The 16,505-nt window shown below is 42.8% G+C and overlaps 1 protein-coding gene and 1 pseudogene across 1 annotated transcript in view; both read left to right on the top strand.

Moving 5' to 3' along the window:
• The window catches only part of LOC102027549 (serotransferrin), a 30,316-nt gene extending 15,246 nt beyond the window's left edge, over nucleotides 1-15,070 (top strand). Inside the window, exons 11-17 of the mRNA XM_005406809.2 lie at nucleotides 643-672; nucleotides 2,081-2,236; nucleotides 4,226-4,355; nucleotides 6,394-6,458; nucleotides 9,609-9,793; nucleotides 13,374-13,563; nucleotides 14,861-15,070. Coding sequence (XP_005406866.1) covers nucleotides 643-672; nucleotides 2,081-2,236; nucleotides 4,226-4,355; nucleotides 6,394-6,458; nucleotides 9,609-9,793; nucleotides 13,374-13,563; nucleotides 14,861-14,895 — 791 coding nt within the window. The 3' untranslated portion in view covers nucleotides 14,896-15,070. The remainder of the gene's footprint in view (nucleotides 1-642; nucleotides 673-2,080; nucleotides 2,237-4,225; nucleotides 4,356-6,393; nucleotides 6,459-9,608; nucleotides 9,794-13,373; nucleotides 13,564-14,860) is intronic.
• On the top strand, nucleotides 11,138-13,367 carry LOC102027204 (annotated as a pseudogene).
• Nucleotides 15,071-16,505: the final 1,435 nt, after the last annotated feature.

Genomic DNA, 16,505 nt, shown 5'->3' with positions numbered 1-16,505 from the left:
CATGAAAACAGATATAGACATGCAATACTGGTCAACCAAAGACTCATTGACAGTTTCTTTCAGCATAGAAACAGCAGATAGAAGAACAACCATGTTATCTATCCTGTATATACATACATACAAAATTTCTCCTTCTTTCCCTTCTCTTTTCCCACATCCCAGGATGCAGGGATTTAAATGTAGTTAACCCGCACCCTATGTGGGCTTTGTGTAGAGTGGGAAATTTAAAATTTACAGTTTGTGTATAAATTATAGAGCCCAGCAGTTGAAGTCCTTACATAATTCAGGGAGCCTAGACTTGCTGAAAGTTGGCAACACAGGTAGTTTAACCTGACTGTTTTTATTCTTAGTTATTGCATGAGAAAGACATAATTTTTTTTGGTAGCACTGGGGATTGAACTCAGGGCCCTTGTACTGAGTTGTAGCTCCAGTTCTCCCACCGACCCCAACCTCCCTTTTTAAAATATATTTTGAGACAGGGTCTTTGTAAGTCAATAAATTGCCCAGACTGGGCTTGAACTTGTGACCCTCCTGCCTGAGACCCCCAGAGTGCTGAGGTTACAGGTGTGTGTCACATCTGGCTTGATTTTTAAAAAAAACCTATGTATGTGTTTAATGCTTTCTTCATTTTCTTTTCTTTAGAAAGCTCTGGTTGTACAGCACCTGAAAAAGGTAAGTTGGAACTTGGTAAACTCGGGAATTAAAAGGCAAATTGCCATTATTTTGGGAAAGTTGTTAGGTAAGTTTAAGATTCACATCCTAAGTAGACAATGGTAAAAGATCTTTCTTTAGAAAGCAAAAGCATCACGGAAGCACAGCAATTGATAATGATGGCTATTCCTTTACACTTGCAATAACATGTACGTAGGACTTCTTATTTAATCCTGTAAGGTAGGGACTGGCATCCTCTACGCCTGAGTACGAGGATCCTAGGGCTCAGATCATTTGTGCATTGTCTACCAAATCTAGGGTTTTCTTACTGTTTCCCACCACCTCAGATTCCATAAGGCCTGCACATTTTAGATAAGAGTTAGCACTAGTCAAGGAAACTCGCTTATTTATTCCATACAAGGCTGAGTAGACCACTTTACAAAGACAGCTGTCTAAGAGCATAAAATTACTTGACTTCTCAGCTAGGGCTGGGCTCAGGAACCCAGGCCAACCTGGCTCTCACCCAGAGCTCCAGCTAGGGCTGGGTCTGGAAACCTGAGGAGGAACAAGTCTGGAGGTGAGCACTGGGCCTGTGCTCAGGGCCCGGCAGGACACATTGCAGACAGCCGTCAGTGCAGCCTGTGCTTGTCCCTCCTGCCGAGTGCAGCCTCCTAGCCTTTCCCCATGGAGCTAAGCTCGTTAGCAGTGCTAGAAAGAGCCATTCTCATTCCATGGATAAGAACCGTGTTTCCTGTTGGAAACAAACAGTATTTTGAACCGAATAAACTGGAAAACTGAAATCATGAGTTGACGCGCTATGCCTCACAATAAAGACCAGCAGTATTTACTGCTGAAAATGGCAGCTGACTTGTATTTTATATTTTCCACTTTGCACAACTATTGTATAAAATTATGTTCTACTGGAAAATGTCTAGTCTGATTACCCCTTGCTGTGTGGTGGTCTTATACAATGCTATCTCAATACATTTAATTTATAAAATGCGGGGGTTGCATTAGCTATGGTATTTCGTATCCATTCCTCTGCAATAATACACTGGAGGATGGACTGTGGATTTTTAATTTCAGTAACTATGCGTTCAGGGAAGGGTTATACAACAGCCACTGCTCTAGGGATAATATATTTAGTTTTTCAGTTTTTCTGTGTATTTTATGTTTTTAACTGACACATAAAAATTGTACATAATAATGGGGTACCATGTGATATTAGCATTTTGTCTTTAAAGTTCAGATTAATTTCTTTCTGTCAAGTGCCTTGATTTTACCACAGTGACTGCAGAGGTCCTCTTGGGACACTAAGAATGATTCAGAACATCTCTGCTGCCCTATGGAGGTGCTATCCTTTGATGGAACTGGACACTTTGGAGGTTCCAGAGTTATTAACACTTTTCTTCTTGCATCCTTCTTGTAGGGTACTTTGGTGTGGCAGTGGTAAAGAAATCAGATCCTGACATCAACTGGAATAATTTGGAGGGCAAGAAGTCTTGCCACACCGCAGTAGACCGAACCGCTGGCTGGAATATCCCCATGGGTCTGCTCTACAACAGAATCAACCACTGCAGATTTGGTGAGTGAATCCTGGGAAGGAGCCGTGGCAAGGCCACAGTAGAGAGAAGGGTCCTGTGGGAGAGAAGTGTGGTATGGGATGCTGTGAGGCCTGGTTCCACAGAAGCAGCATTTTGTAAGAGTGACCCCCAAGAAAATATCAAAAAGGGATACAAGGGCTGGGGAGCTGGGTAGTTGTGTCAAGATGGTTCATTTTAGTTGCTCATAATGGCTCAAGTTAGTACACCTTTGCTTTTATCTCTTATTTAAAAGACCAGAGGTAAGCAGTCCATGACTAGCATGATCCTGATGGTTTCTCCCTCTTCCTACTTCACCACTTCCAGCGTGAGGCTTCCATGTTCAAGTTTACCCTATGGTTGCCATCACACCCACAATCCAGGCCCAAGCACCGAGTTAGAGCAATGGAAGTTTACACCAGCTACTGTCAGCTTTCTAAAGGAGCCTTCCAGGGCATTTAACCAACTGTTTGAGCTAACTTCTTCTCATTGCTCAGAACCACAACAGGCTGTAAAAGAGAATGCAATTTTTATTTGAACATGTTCCAACCTCAAATAAAACTGAGTTTTTGTTACTAAGGAACAAAGGAAAATGAGTACTGCATACACAGCTAGCAATCACTGCCAGGGGCTTTCTATAGGCTATGTGAATGTAGGTGATCTCTGGCTCTTAAGGTGTTGGCAATTACACTGAGTCACTGCCCAGCTCGTGGGTTTCCTCTAGGGGTAGACAGCAGTTTATTCTCTATGTTCTTTGAATACCCATCAGGTGCGAGTTTATTCGCATCCCCTTTAAGCTTCTGGGTGTAAGATACCCACAAACAAATGTTTTACAATGATTCCAGTTTACATTTGCTTGCTATTTCTTCCCTGCCAGCTCCAAGTCTGAGCACCTCCTTAAAAAGGAGAAGCTTGTTGGATAGAAGTCTCTAAATTTGGTTACAAATTCCAGACAACCTTGTGTAGCTAGGGATTAGAGATGAGAACATATCCCTGCACCACGGTGCTCTGGTACATTAGTTTGATACAAAGCAAAGTGCAGTTGGGGTCACATCCAGAAGTCATGGCATAACTAGCTCTCTGTCCTTCAAGTTCTTATTCTGTGGCGGTGCAGAAGGACATGACAGAGGGGCTGGGGATTTAGCTCAGTGGCAAAAGCGCCTGCCTGGCAAGCGCAAGGTCGTAAGTTCGGTTCCCGGTATCGGAAACCCCCCCACCCCGCAAAAAAAAAAGGACATGACAGAACAGCAAGTGGTGGGGAATGGGCTGGGGTGTGTGGTTTATTAGAAGAAACAGAGAAAAACCCTCACTAGATGAGGGGGCAAGAGGACACCAAGGAAGTACCTGGATCTAAAAGCTTACACAGCGCAGGCAGACAAAGGGGCAGAGGATGTGCAAACATGCAGATCTGTTGCCGTTTGCTGTTGCTTTGCCAGGTTTCCTATCGCCAGCACATTCCACCAGTTGTGTTTTTGCAGCTCTAATTTTTTTCAAGCCTTATCTTACCTCGCCTTTACTCAGTTTAGTTTGTTCAGGTTTTTGCCCTTTGCCCCTTTATTTTTCGGCCCTGATGGACTCCTGACCTCTGCACTATCTCCTGCCCTCCTGCCCTTTTACAGCATTGGGCAACAGCTCAACTCCAAGGAAACCTCCCATCCCCCCATTGAGCTTATTGACATTGTAAAGGGGACATCTGAAAACAGGTTGCACAAGCTCAGAAATTTCATTTCCTCTTTCTTCAGGCTAGTGATGACACCACCCTGGTGCTCAAAGGAATCCCTTGCATCCTGAAATATAATGGTCATGAGCTGCCTTTCTCAAGCTCAGTTTTACAGCCTATAGTCTGTCAGTTCTGAGTTGGTGGATGGCAGGTCACAGGATGAATTAACATGTTCCAATTCTTCTGGGCCATGTAGCCCTGTTATGTGTTAGACAAAAGCCACCAGTATTGACTGATTTAGGAAGAACTGACTTCCTCCTGTCCTTCTGCACAGATGAGTTTTTCAAGCAAGGCTGTGCTCCCGGGTCTCTGAAAAATTCCAGTCTCTGTGAGCTGTGTATTGGCCCAAGTGTGTGTGCTGCCAACAACAAGGAGACATACTACGGCTACACGGGGGCTTTCAGGTGAGTCCTTTACTTCTAACGTAAGTGCAATATCCTTGTTTTGACTAGATTTCTTTTAGGAGCTAAGGTGAGATTCTTATGTTTAGTCTGTTAAGTGATACATGTGTTGGGATGGGATATTTTGCACCCAAACGTAGAGCCATGCAGAGGGGCATCCAGCTTCCTCCAGGACACTGTCTGCCAACATGGCTATCATAGACAGAAGAGAATGATATATGGTACAGATTAGCAGTTCTCAACGGAGGGCAATTTGTCCTCCAGGGGACACTAACAGTGTCTACAGGTGTATTCCACTGTGACAACACTGGATGTGCAGAGTGTGGGTATTGCTATTTGAAGTAGCTAAACTTTCTACAATGTATAGGATAACTCTGTAGAGCAAAGAATTATCTAGCTCCAAATGTCACTAGTGCCAAAGTGATGAATCAATATAGTTGAATAAACACAGTCAGCAATTTAGTTCAAGCTCTTCCACACACCTCTGGGTAACCTAGAACCATTCTCATCTGGAAGTACCAACTAGTAAAGTACATGATTTCTAAATTCCTCACTATAGTTGTACATTACAGAGTGTCTATCATTTTTATGGAGACGCCTATGTGACCTACTACATTACTTCTTAGTTATCTTTTCTGCTGCAGGCCTTCTGTTATCTGGTAGTTCCCAAACCCAGGAATGCACAATGCTGGTGGTATTGTAACTGAACTTCCCAGGAGTGAAGATCACCCCTGTTTTTCAGTTAGAATAACCTTGTAAGTTAGAGCAAGTACAGTCCACACTCCACACATTTCTAATTGTACAAAATTTAGCTCAGCGGCACAGTGCCTGCCTGGCAAGCGCAAGGTCGTAAGTTCAATTCCCAGTACAAAAAAAAAAAAAAAAAAAAAGAGTGTCTTGCTTTTACAGGGATTTAAAAGGTTGAGGGGGACTGAAGATGTCCCTTTTTGACCTTTTCCTCATCTCTTTTTAGTGATGACATGTTTGAGAATTACAGATCAAGCAAAAAAGCTCAACTTTTGTGTACATGTCTAAAGCCTTCTTTTCATAAAAATCTCATAAAACTTAGCTATACTGTAAAACACATCAAGCTGACAGACTGAACTCCAAAGAAAATGGAATACACTCTGTGTATGATACAATAGGCATTCACCTTTGTCACCTAGCTTTCCTCAAGACTCCTGAACTGTTGCAGGAAGAGGCAGATTATTTTCTGTGAAGCAAGGGGGTTATTGTAGCCAGGCAGCAGGTCAGAGTCTACTCTACAAGAGTCCGATCTACCTGGATCATGGAGAAAGACCTTATGCGGACGCTGAAGGATACTCTTGTTCATTGTATGTGTGATGTGTACTTTTAAAGGAGTGTAGTTAAAAGGAGTAATGGATCCATACTCACGAGAGTTCATTTTGTTTGTGTTTCTTTTCTGAAACTTCTTAGAGACTTGTGGCTCAGATCTGTGTACCTTATCCAAAGACATGTAGCCTGTGGTTTAGTAGAGACAAGGGCCTTTACAGCAGGATGGCCATACTCTCTGCATTTTTCAAACAAAAACAAAACAAAATATCAAAGAACAAAAAACACCTCAAATGTTCCTTGAATGTTAGCATTCTTTTTTGAAGGGAGGAAGGAACAAATTGGGATTTTTGATGGAGTTTCAATCTTTCATAAATGTTGCACAGACATTCGCATGTTTCAAAAAGCTGCAGGAATAGTTTTCCATTCACATTTCATATGCTTGCTGGGGGAGGATCGCCTCACTAGAAAACAGATTTTCTACTGTCTCTGTTGATGTTAGAAAAGGATATAATCCATTGGAGATGCTGTACTAAAAATTATGATTTCATATGTGGAACTGAGATTGTGTAAGTACAGAGCAGTATAGAGCCTTTCTTTTCTTTATTCCTTATGCTGCTAAGTGATGGAATGGAAGCTATAATTTCTGCCATTAGGTGGCCAGCCTGGATTTATAAGGTGACCCTTTGAATAACATGTGTGTCAACCTGATTTCCTCTATTCTCTCTCCCTTTCTGGACCTCTGCAGGTGTCTGGTTGAGAAAGGAGATGTGGCCTTTGTGAAGCACCAGACAGCCTTACAGAACACTAATGGTACGTGCACATGTTCCTCTGTCCTCATGACACCCAGGTCAACAGGATTCACTGGCATTTAGGGGTGACTCTGTAGAAGAATGACACACTGTCAGGCTCCAGAGCTCTAATTCTCAGCCTATGTGTTCAGTGAAGAGAGAAATATTCAACTGGATAGGTAGGATGATCAGGCCCATGGGGTTCCCAAAGGTCCTGAATCCTCCCGCATCAGCCGCAGATCTGGTGCCTGCGCCTAAATACTTCTGTGCCAATTGCTCAAGAAAATTCTTTTACACACCTATAGCACAAGATTAGGAAATCTTATGTTACATTAATTTAATGCTACACGGTACATATTTAAGTGTTTGCAGTCATTTCAGTAATGACTTTTATAGCTTTCCTTCCCCATGCTCTGAAACCTGGGATGTAGCTCAATAGTAGAGCACTTACTTTGCATCCACAAGGCCCTGGCTGTGGCCCAGCACCAATATGTGTGTGTACACATATGTGTATATATTCATGTATACACACACACATATATATACACTATACCTATATATATATATACATATATATATTTTTTATTTTATTTTATTATTATTTTTTTTATTTCCTGGCTCTATCCACTGAGATGATCTAAAGGTAACAGCATACCAGTAGAAATGAGCACCAAGATACTGGCTGTAAGTACTATTCTTTGCAAAAAGGAACAAGGAATCCCTGGAAAATGAGCTAATTTCAAGGTTGGGCAAAAAAAAATATATGGTGAGGTACTCACACAGAAATGTTCAAAGGATGACAGGCCATGTCAAAACACACAGGAACCAATGTGAAGGACCTCCTACTGCCAAATCTGGGAGTTTTGAACATTACAATAGTGGTAGCTGTAAAGGCCAATAACTGATCAGACAAGTGAAGAGGGGCAAGCTCTTCCTTTTCAGAGAATGCCCAATCAGTGAATGTAGATAGAAAAGCAAAGTGAGAAAACTTTTATCTGGCAACCAATATGATGATAATCATTTCAGGGAAGAATCACCAATGGGTGCTGGACGGCGGTAAAAGTGGGGCAGCCTTGACATTAAAATAAAAATGAGCGTTGGTAAGAATAAGCACCCCATGCTCCTCAGTGTCTCTCCTGTGAGTGAACCCACTAATGCCCACGTGGTCGTTCACTTCCCTGCTCCTCTCATGGGTGTTCCTCCAACTACCTAGACTTCCTGGGAGACTCATCTAAAGTAGCTCAGTGCCAGGTTCTCTAAGAAGCCTCCCCACACGGCACAGTCCCCCCATCCTACAACAAGAATCCGCTGTCGGCATTGCTAGAATTGAATTAATCACCATTAATGATACACTGTGGCCGCAGAGCATTGCTGGACTCTTTTCCCCTCTCATTCCCAGCACCAGGGATAGCACATGGCACACAGTGGTTGCTAAGAATTTATCTGAAGAATACTGGGTTGACTAATTTTTCTTTTTTCCCTTGTACTGCTTTTGCTTTTCCTTTAAGGGCTTTCCTTCTTTCTGCTTCAGAACGTTTCCCTAACCTTGGTTCTTTGTCACCCTTGATTTTTTTTATTCTTCTGAGTACCCCCCATCTCTAGGCCTTTACTCTCCATTCTTTGAGAAGACTCCAAGATCTTTATCTCCTAAATAGAATTGAGGTAGTAGGCTCAGTCGCTCATCCACTCTAGAATTTCTATTCTCGAAGGTGTTTTAATGCACAGGTATGCTGACACTGCAAACTCCACTTACATAAATCTGAATCTCAAAGGTCACTCTCTCAAGTCAGCCTCTGTCCCTATAATCCTCTCAGACTCCCTGCCAGTCAAGGCTAGATTAAGTCTGTCAACGTCTTATGTCAGTTCTTAAAAATATATGTCTTAATTGCCACGGTATGTTACAGCTTAGAAGCAAGATACAAAAGTAATAATATTATATGGATGTGTGTATAGTCTATGTATATGTAATAAAAAGACAGGAAGAAATGTACTAATCCTGAAGGTGTATGTTGTAAAATTATAAATGTTTCAAAAATGTCTTCTTGATACTATGCAGAATTTTAAAAATTCCCATTAAACCACAGTATTAATTTTATTGAAAAACAGTATTTTACCCTTCTAGACACCTATGGCTACACTCCTAGCTCAGAATGAATCACCTTCCATTTAATATGTTTTAATATTCTACCTTTAGGCCATGGCTCATTCATTAACACTGGTTTTCATTCAGTAGTCTTTAGAGACCCACTGTTCCTCCTGCCTGCATGACATCTGTTAAGATTTAAAACTAATAACAATTATAAATATGTAATATCACATAGACACTTACATAGATAGATGCATATATAACAAGGCATGGATGGAAACACAAATGCAATATCAAAGATTAGAGCTCTAGAAGTGAGTGGGATTTGGGGAGTCTAGGAAAGCAAGAATTTTAGTTTATATGTAAAATATACTAAAATCTTATGAGCACCATCTCATACATCACTTGTTCAATTAAAGAAAGGAAATTTAATGAGAAAAGGCAATAAAATAAAAGATAAAAATCTTGCATTATGAAGTAGAAATAAAAGTTGGAAAACATGTTTGATACTTGCCTTAGCTGAGTTTTGTTTTTCTTTTAACGAGGAGACTATAGAAAGGACAGAGCAAGAGGTTGATACAGGAGATGGGCTTATACCACACAGGCATGTACACACCTTCACTTGGAACAAAAATGAAGGTGTCAGATTAAAAATGCTGGTGCAGATTCTGCAAGTGTCCTCTGAGAAATGTCCTTGTGTTTGGAGATGCCAGGTTACAGGATGGTGATGGACAAACTTGGCTCAGAGCCTTACGTACTTCTGATGCAAGGAGTCCAGAAGGTTTTGGCACTTCTCAGAAAGGAAGGTTATTTTGAGTAATGTCACAGAATGTAGTGCGTTCTTCCCTGTCCGGGCAGGGAAGCTCAGCTGGGGGTTGTCACTAGTAATCACTGGTGTGAGTTTAGCATCACCTAGTACAGCCTGTGAGCATTCCTCCCTCTCTGTGCTGAGCAAACCCAATATGTGTACTTGTGCTGCTTCAGCAGAAGGCCCAGATCCTGCATACACCAGTGGTCTGGTCACAATCCCACAGTGACCAAGGCCATCTCCTCTGGCTGATCCACTTTCTTTCTTTCTCTCCCCAGGAAAAAACCCTGCTGCGTGGGCTAGCAACCTTAAGGAGGAGGACTTTGAGCTGCTGTGCCCCGATGGCAGCAGGAAGCCGGTGGACCAGTATGAGACATGCCACCTGGCTCGAGCCCCAAATCATGCTGTGGTCACACGGAAAGATAAGGCAGCATATGTTCGCAAAGTGTTAATTGCACAGCAGGTATGGACTAGCCAGGACCTCCCACCCTTTATTCCTCGATGGGTATAGCTTATTTGGGGGAGTTCACAGCTAAGTACAGCCTTCACTCCAGTATTCTTTTCTGAAAATGCATTAGGAGGCTATAGAGATTGGATATCTGGATTCAAGTCTCACCTCGCAGCATTCTAGCTGTGCTATCTTGGGTATGATTTAACCTCTCTGTGCCTGTTTTTTCATATATAAAATGGGAATAATAATACTTATACTCATTTCTCAGTTAATATGACAATTAAGCAAACTAATGCATGCAAAGGGCATGGGATGATGTGTGACCTACCGGAAGCGCTCAAAATGCACTAGCTATGTAGTTATGGAAAGGTCTCTCAGGCCTGACTCTGCTTCTGTATCTTGGTCACTGGAAATAAGTTCTCACCTGCTCTATGTACCCGCAGGACCAGGAATCTGCCTTCCTGCCCCTTGACTTTGCTCAGGGATATGATTCTTTTCCCGCCTCTGTCCTTGTTCAAAATGAAGAAGACTGGTCCTGTTTCCTAGCAATCCTTGATATAAGTCTTGAAAAGCGGGTTTGTTTCTATATTTCTTGCCAAGGCAGATTGAGCAGTGCTCTCAATGGTCTGAAAAACAAATGATCCCTACTCTTGGAGAGGCTGCTCTCAGGGGAGAACAACCATGCCAGGGCCAGCTTGCAGGGGAAAATAGGTGCTTGAGAACTCTAACCCTAAAGATCTTTGTACACACAAACATCACTGTTCTGTTCAGTATAACTTCTACCCGTTAGCTCACCATGAGCTTTCTTTAAAAATTAAGACAGCACATCTTCAGCAGTCTTTTTAAAGCACTCAATGACAATATGAGCATTTAAAGAACTTTCCTCATTTCACTTACAATCTTAGGAGTCCTGGAGAAGTTTAGTGGCTGGTCCAAGATAGGATTCGAAAGGCAGCCAAACATGGACTTTTAACAACTGCTTCTGCTATTCCTCTGGGCAGGCTCATAGTTAATGTCTTCTTTGGCAATAATATCCAAAGGGACAGGTTACTGCCCTCGTGCTTCCTGTAAGCAGCCCCCAAAGAAAAAGGCAGTGAAGGAGTGTCAGTAAGAGACTAGAAAAAGCAGGAGTGGCCAAGATGGTGTCAAGACCTGTAATCCCAGCCCTCTGGGAGGCTGAGGTAAGAGGATTGCAAGTTTAAGTCCAGCCTGGGAAACTTATGGAGAGAGAGAAAGAAAGACAGGTGGGGGGGTGGGAAGAGGGAGAGAGGGAGAGAGAGGAGAGAAGAGAGGAGAAGAGAGGTGAGGAAAGGAGAGGAGAGGAGAAGAGAGAAAAGCAGAGGAGAGGAGAAGAAGGGAGGGGAGGAGAGGGGAAGGGAGAGGAGAGGCGAGGAGAGGAAAGGAGGAGATCCAAGTGAGGTGTGGGATAAAGGCTCAGGAGCGCCCTGCCAAGCTGCTGCTGCTGGACCAACTCAGGGTCCCCATCTACCCTGCCAGGTTCTCTGGCATAGAGAACTACAGCTCCCAGCTCCCAGCTCCCAGTTCCTGGCTAACTCACTAACTCAAAAGCTGAGGTGCTAAAACTGGGTCTGGGAGCCAAGCAGGGATGTGAGCCATGGAGGAGACACCGCCCCTGCTGCTGGGCTGCAACAAGCCACACCTAGAGAAGCTGACCCTGGGAATCACTGTCATTAGGATGAGAACTCTCATTAGGATGAGACTCCTCCCCAGGTGTGACAGAGGTGACCATCATTGAAAAGGCACCTGCTGAACGTCATGATTTCTTCATGGGAACAAAAAAATAACAGTATGATGCCTGAGGATATGAAGAACTTACCGATGGAGTGTGAAACTACATGAGCAGCACATAGTACATCATTCCACTGGGCAACATGGCAGTGAACAGCACCTCAAAAGTTACTATGCTCAACCAGTCTTCCATGTATTCTCTTCCTAATGCACTGACTCAGGAAGACCAGTGAGGACCAGCAAAAGAAGCTTCATTTTGACCCTTGTGGGGTGATATTTGAACGGGACTCATGCAATGGGAATGGGAAGGTTTGCCTTCCTTGCAAAACTGGGAAACCAGCATCAGCACAAGACACTGAGACCTGGTTGCTGGACAGAGCGTTATATTGGCATTTTCTCACAGACACTATTACTGCCTATTATTGCCTGCCTTCACCACCTGGGCCTGCCCCAGTGTTAGTATGCTTTCACCAGCTATGGCATTAGCCCACAGTGGTTCAGCTTGTATAAACCCATCACCTACAACACAGACCTGCTCATGGAAGAGACCAACTCCTTTATGAACAAGCTGGATCCTAGCAAAGTGTTTAAAACCAAAAATAAGACTTTAATTCCAAAAAATAAAGGGCCTATTCAGGCTGCAGGTGATCGGAAAGGGCCCTCGGGTCTCTCCACCTCTGAACCTTAATCTGACTCTGCAAACTCTGTCCAGAAATGAGCACCCGCCCCTAACTCTCCACCAGCTCCACAGCAATGATTTCCATGTATATAGATGGCCTCAGGAATGGCTACAACCTCACATTTGCTGTAACTGTAAGCATCTTCCCAAATGTCTAAAATCGTAAGCCTTTTACTCCCACTGACATTAGCTGGGAGTTGGAAGGGGATATGTACTGAATTTTACCCATGACTCCTTCTCTTATACTCTTCCCAGTGGGTTGTGCCAGCTCCTGGCTCTGAAAACTGTGGAGAATCTCAGATCTTGTTTATATGGCCAGATAAATCTATTAATCTATTTTTCTCTTTCCACACCTGACCCTCAACTCTTCAGCAGTAGTTGAAGAAGTCCTCTGAAAGAAGCCACTGGTTTTGGACTCATGAAGCATTAGAACTGCACAATTCAGTAAGAAGTTACTAGTCACGTGTGGCCATTTAAATTATATTTAAACATTCATGTCTTTGATTACCTTTACCACATTTCAAGAATTCACATGGCTAATACATGCCAATTTGGACAGCACAGAGATATGGAATGCTTCCTTCATTGTGGAAAGTTGTTTTGGAGATCACCACATTAGAATATTTTCATACCGATCTTCCTCAAATCAGTTAATTTTTGTTCACAGATAATGTCGATGCCTTCACTTGGTGGGTTGTAATGTTTTATGAAAACTTTGAATACACAACTGTATGTTCTTCATATACTTTACCAGGAACATATCTCATTCTTCTCATTTTTCAGTTTCCTATGAAGTTTGTCATCATCACCAAAAGAAAGAAAGGAAGAAAGAAAGAAAGAAAGAAAGAAAGAAAGAAAGAAAGAAAGAAAGAAAAAGAAAGGAAGGAACAAAGAAAGGGAGAGAAGGCAGGGATAGGTGGGAAAGAGGGAGTTCTCAGAGGAAGATAGGACAGAGCCCATTACAGAGGATTTTTGGGGATCATGAGAACACATAGTTGGGACTTCAAGTGCGTAAATGGTGGGTGAGGGAAGTGGAAAGCATACTCTGTAGCTTCTTTTACTTTGTTGTTTCCAGGGCTGGTTCAGAGTTTAAAGTCTTCTCTGATGCATGTTCTCGGCTACTGAGGGCCACAGGTCTTCACACATTTTCTGTTCATTTGGCAGAATGAATTTGGAAGTCATTTATCTGACTGCACGAACAAGTTTTGTTTGTTCCGGTCTGAAACCAAGGACCTCCTGTTCAGGGATGATACAAAATGTTTGGTCAAAATTGAGGATGATGTCACACCTGAAAAATACTTAGGAGAGGAGTATGTCAAGGCTGTTGGCAACCTGAGAAAATGCTCAACCTCACGTGAGTAGGAGAAACATAGCATGGGGAACTTGCAAACAAAATGCAGTGGTGAATCCTGGGTGGTGAGCATAAAAGAGTGGTAGACTGTGATTCTCAGGATATGGCCACAAGGGCAAGATGAATCAGCGAGAGAACAACCTAACCTAAGCCCTGCATGTGTGATAGTCTAGCCTGCATGACTAGCCTGAAGAGAGTGAAGAGGCACAAGTCCAGAGGATGAAGGTAGTGAACTTATTGGACATGCAGAGTTCCACCTTATTTCTAAGAAAATGAAGGGTTTGCATGCACATAACCATTGCTATGAGGTAAACTTTTTATTAGAGTTACCTTCTCCAGTATGGTAGTCACTGGAAAAATGTGGCTACTTAAAGTTGAAAAATTTTTATTTCCTTAGTCCCACCCAGCCACATGTTAAGTGCTCAGGAGCCACATGCAGCTCCATACTGGCCAGCAAAAAGAGTACCATTGGAGAAAGTTCTTTCAGATAGTGTTGCTCTAGAGAGCTTCAACCATAGCAGGTTCTCGTAACTATAAAGTTGCCACAGATACCACTCATCTGGAATATGAGGTCCTAGGAACTGGAATAGAATACAGCTTTGCAGTATAACTATGCTGGGAACAGTGGATTCACTATAAGGCATTTGGAAGATGTGGAAGAGTAACATGTTTGGGCAGTTATTCGTCAACTGTAGTGAACAGATAAGAGAGTCTGGGTTCTAATTCAACATGCTTATTCCTGGGCTCTGGAGACAGTGATTAAGCAAATCTGTGACAGCTCAGGGTGATGACTGTTCTTTCAAAGTTGACCCATTTAATTCTGATGCTTACATCAGAATTGTAATGTACATTGCTGCAAAAACCCAAGTTAATATTGACCCAAGTTGTATCTTCCACAGGGGAATAGAGTCTGGCTCTACTGTTCTCTGCCCCGTCTCTCGAGCACAAAACCTGGCATGTGCTTCTTGCTATGTTAGTTCCTCACCTGCCTAAAGAGGTCTGGCAGGACAGTCTTCCTGGGTAGCTTTCAGCCATGCAAATTCAGCTGTGTGAGCTGCACCCATGAGAAACAAAGTAGGGGAATGCTGGAGGGCAGGGAAATCAGGTTCCACCCTTACAATCCCAGTATGGGGTCTTCCCAGGAGAGGTGTAGAGCTGTATACGCAAGTAGCCATGATCCCTAAGAGAATGTCCCAGTCCCTGCATCAGAAGTGCAGGGCAACCAGTCTAAATGCCTTGGCATTACAGTTCATATATAAATGTAGGTACATTTTCATTGTCTAACTTCTCTGCTCCACAGGACTCCTGGAAGCCTGCACTTTCCACAAACTTTAAAATCCAAGAGTGAGGCTGCCACTGCAAGGGAGATGGGAGCACAGGTGACCTGCAGGCTTCTCCCAGCCTCGCTGCCCTGAGGAGTTTGTGCCAACCCTGTCTGTCTTCAAGCTCTGTGTTGGCACATGCAGAAGACATGAAATAAAAATTATTGTTGAATTTTATATTTCAAAAACTGCCTTATTTTCTAAGCACTTCTTTATTCTATCTGATTAAATATGTATGTAACATAGGCACTCCTTCTGAGCTTAAGATTCACTCTTTCTCTGCAGCTCTGTGTGGTGCCACAGCAGAACACCCTGAGTTCAACCCAAGAAGCAACATTTTGTAAGAGTCTGTGTGGTGATAACAGAATCAAATATATATGATTGCACATGCGTGTGCGTGGGTGTGGGCGTGCATTTGTTGCGAGGGAAGAGCAGGACGATGGCAAGTGTTACGAAGATTAAGAGTCTAGTGAGTACAGAAAAGGACCATAGAAGACATATATTTATTTTGATACTTTTAGTAAAGAGCATCTAGCATAGCCAAAGCCCTGATTCTAACCAGTGAGAAAAAGTGAAATTGAAATATCTTCTGCTAAAAATCATCCTTGAGCCTGATGCCACTGTAATTTCTGCCCTGTCTCTAAGCTTTCTCAGCCCACTTCCTGTAAGGTTCCTTTGCTTTGCCATGTCGTTTATTATAATCAGCTGAACACAGGTCTTTTGTTCCGCCCACTTTTCTGACGTTACCCTGGCAAGTCACTATCCACCTGCCAACTGCTTAAACAGTTTCTTTCATTCCTGAGCCTGTTCTTCATACAGCTGACTGCTTCTTCCTTGGAATTCCTCCCTCAGCTGCTCTGACACAGCAGCTCTCTGCATTGGTTCCTACCTCTCTTTGTTCATTTGTGGCCTTTACTGTGGGCTCATCCTACCAGACTGGAAAATCTTACGGAAGCCTTCCTGGAATTCTTCTCTGGGTCTAGTGCTCCTCTCACTTTCCAGGCCTTTCTTTACTCAGGCTAATGGCTTCTGGGCATCCATATTTACAGTTTTGATGCCAATCTCCAGTATCTTCCCACTGATATACCTCCTGCCACTTGTTGGTCTGTCCTGTAGAGTCTTATAGCAATCAGAACCCCAATACATTAAAAAGTGGGAGTGGGGTTATATCTTAGTGGTAGAGTGCTTGCCTAGTACATGCAAAGCCCTTGATTCAACCCAAACACTGCAAAAACAAAACAAAACAAAACAAAACAAAACAAAACAAAACCAAAAAACTGAAGGGACTCACCCTGCTCTTCCTTCTCTGGCTTCCCTAAACCAACTATGCTATAGTGTATTTTATACCAGCTGTTGGCATGATCATCTACCCAATTATTCATGCCATAAATGGAGGTGTCAAACATCAATTCACTGTTTTTCTTCAGCCTAGGCCCAAAGTCACCAACTTCTGTTAATTTTGCCTTCTAAATAATTCCCTACTCGACCCCTTTTTTTTTTTAAACTAACTCCTACCACAGCCTCAATTTACATTTAGATGCAAAACTGCAGATATGAGCTTTCTGTACACAACATTCTACACCTCTCTTACCTTTCTAGCACCGGAGGAAACAAGACTCTGGG

Source organism: Chinchilla lanigera, unplaced genomic scaffold, assembly GCF_000276665.1.
Source record: "Chinchilla lanigera isolate Chin_1 unplaced genomic scaffold, ChiLan1.0 scaffold00100, whole genome shotgun sequence".
NCBI lineage: Eukaryota > Metazoa > Chordata > Mammalia > Rodentia > Chinchillidae > Chinchilla > Chinchilla lanigera.
The sequence above is the reverse complement of the archived record's forward strand: the minus strand, read 5'-3'. Positions and strand labels throughout refer to the sequence as shown.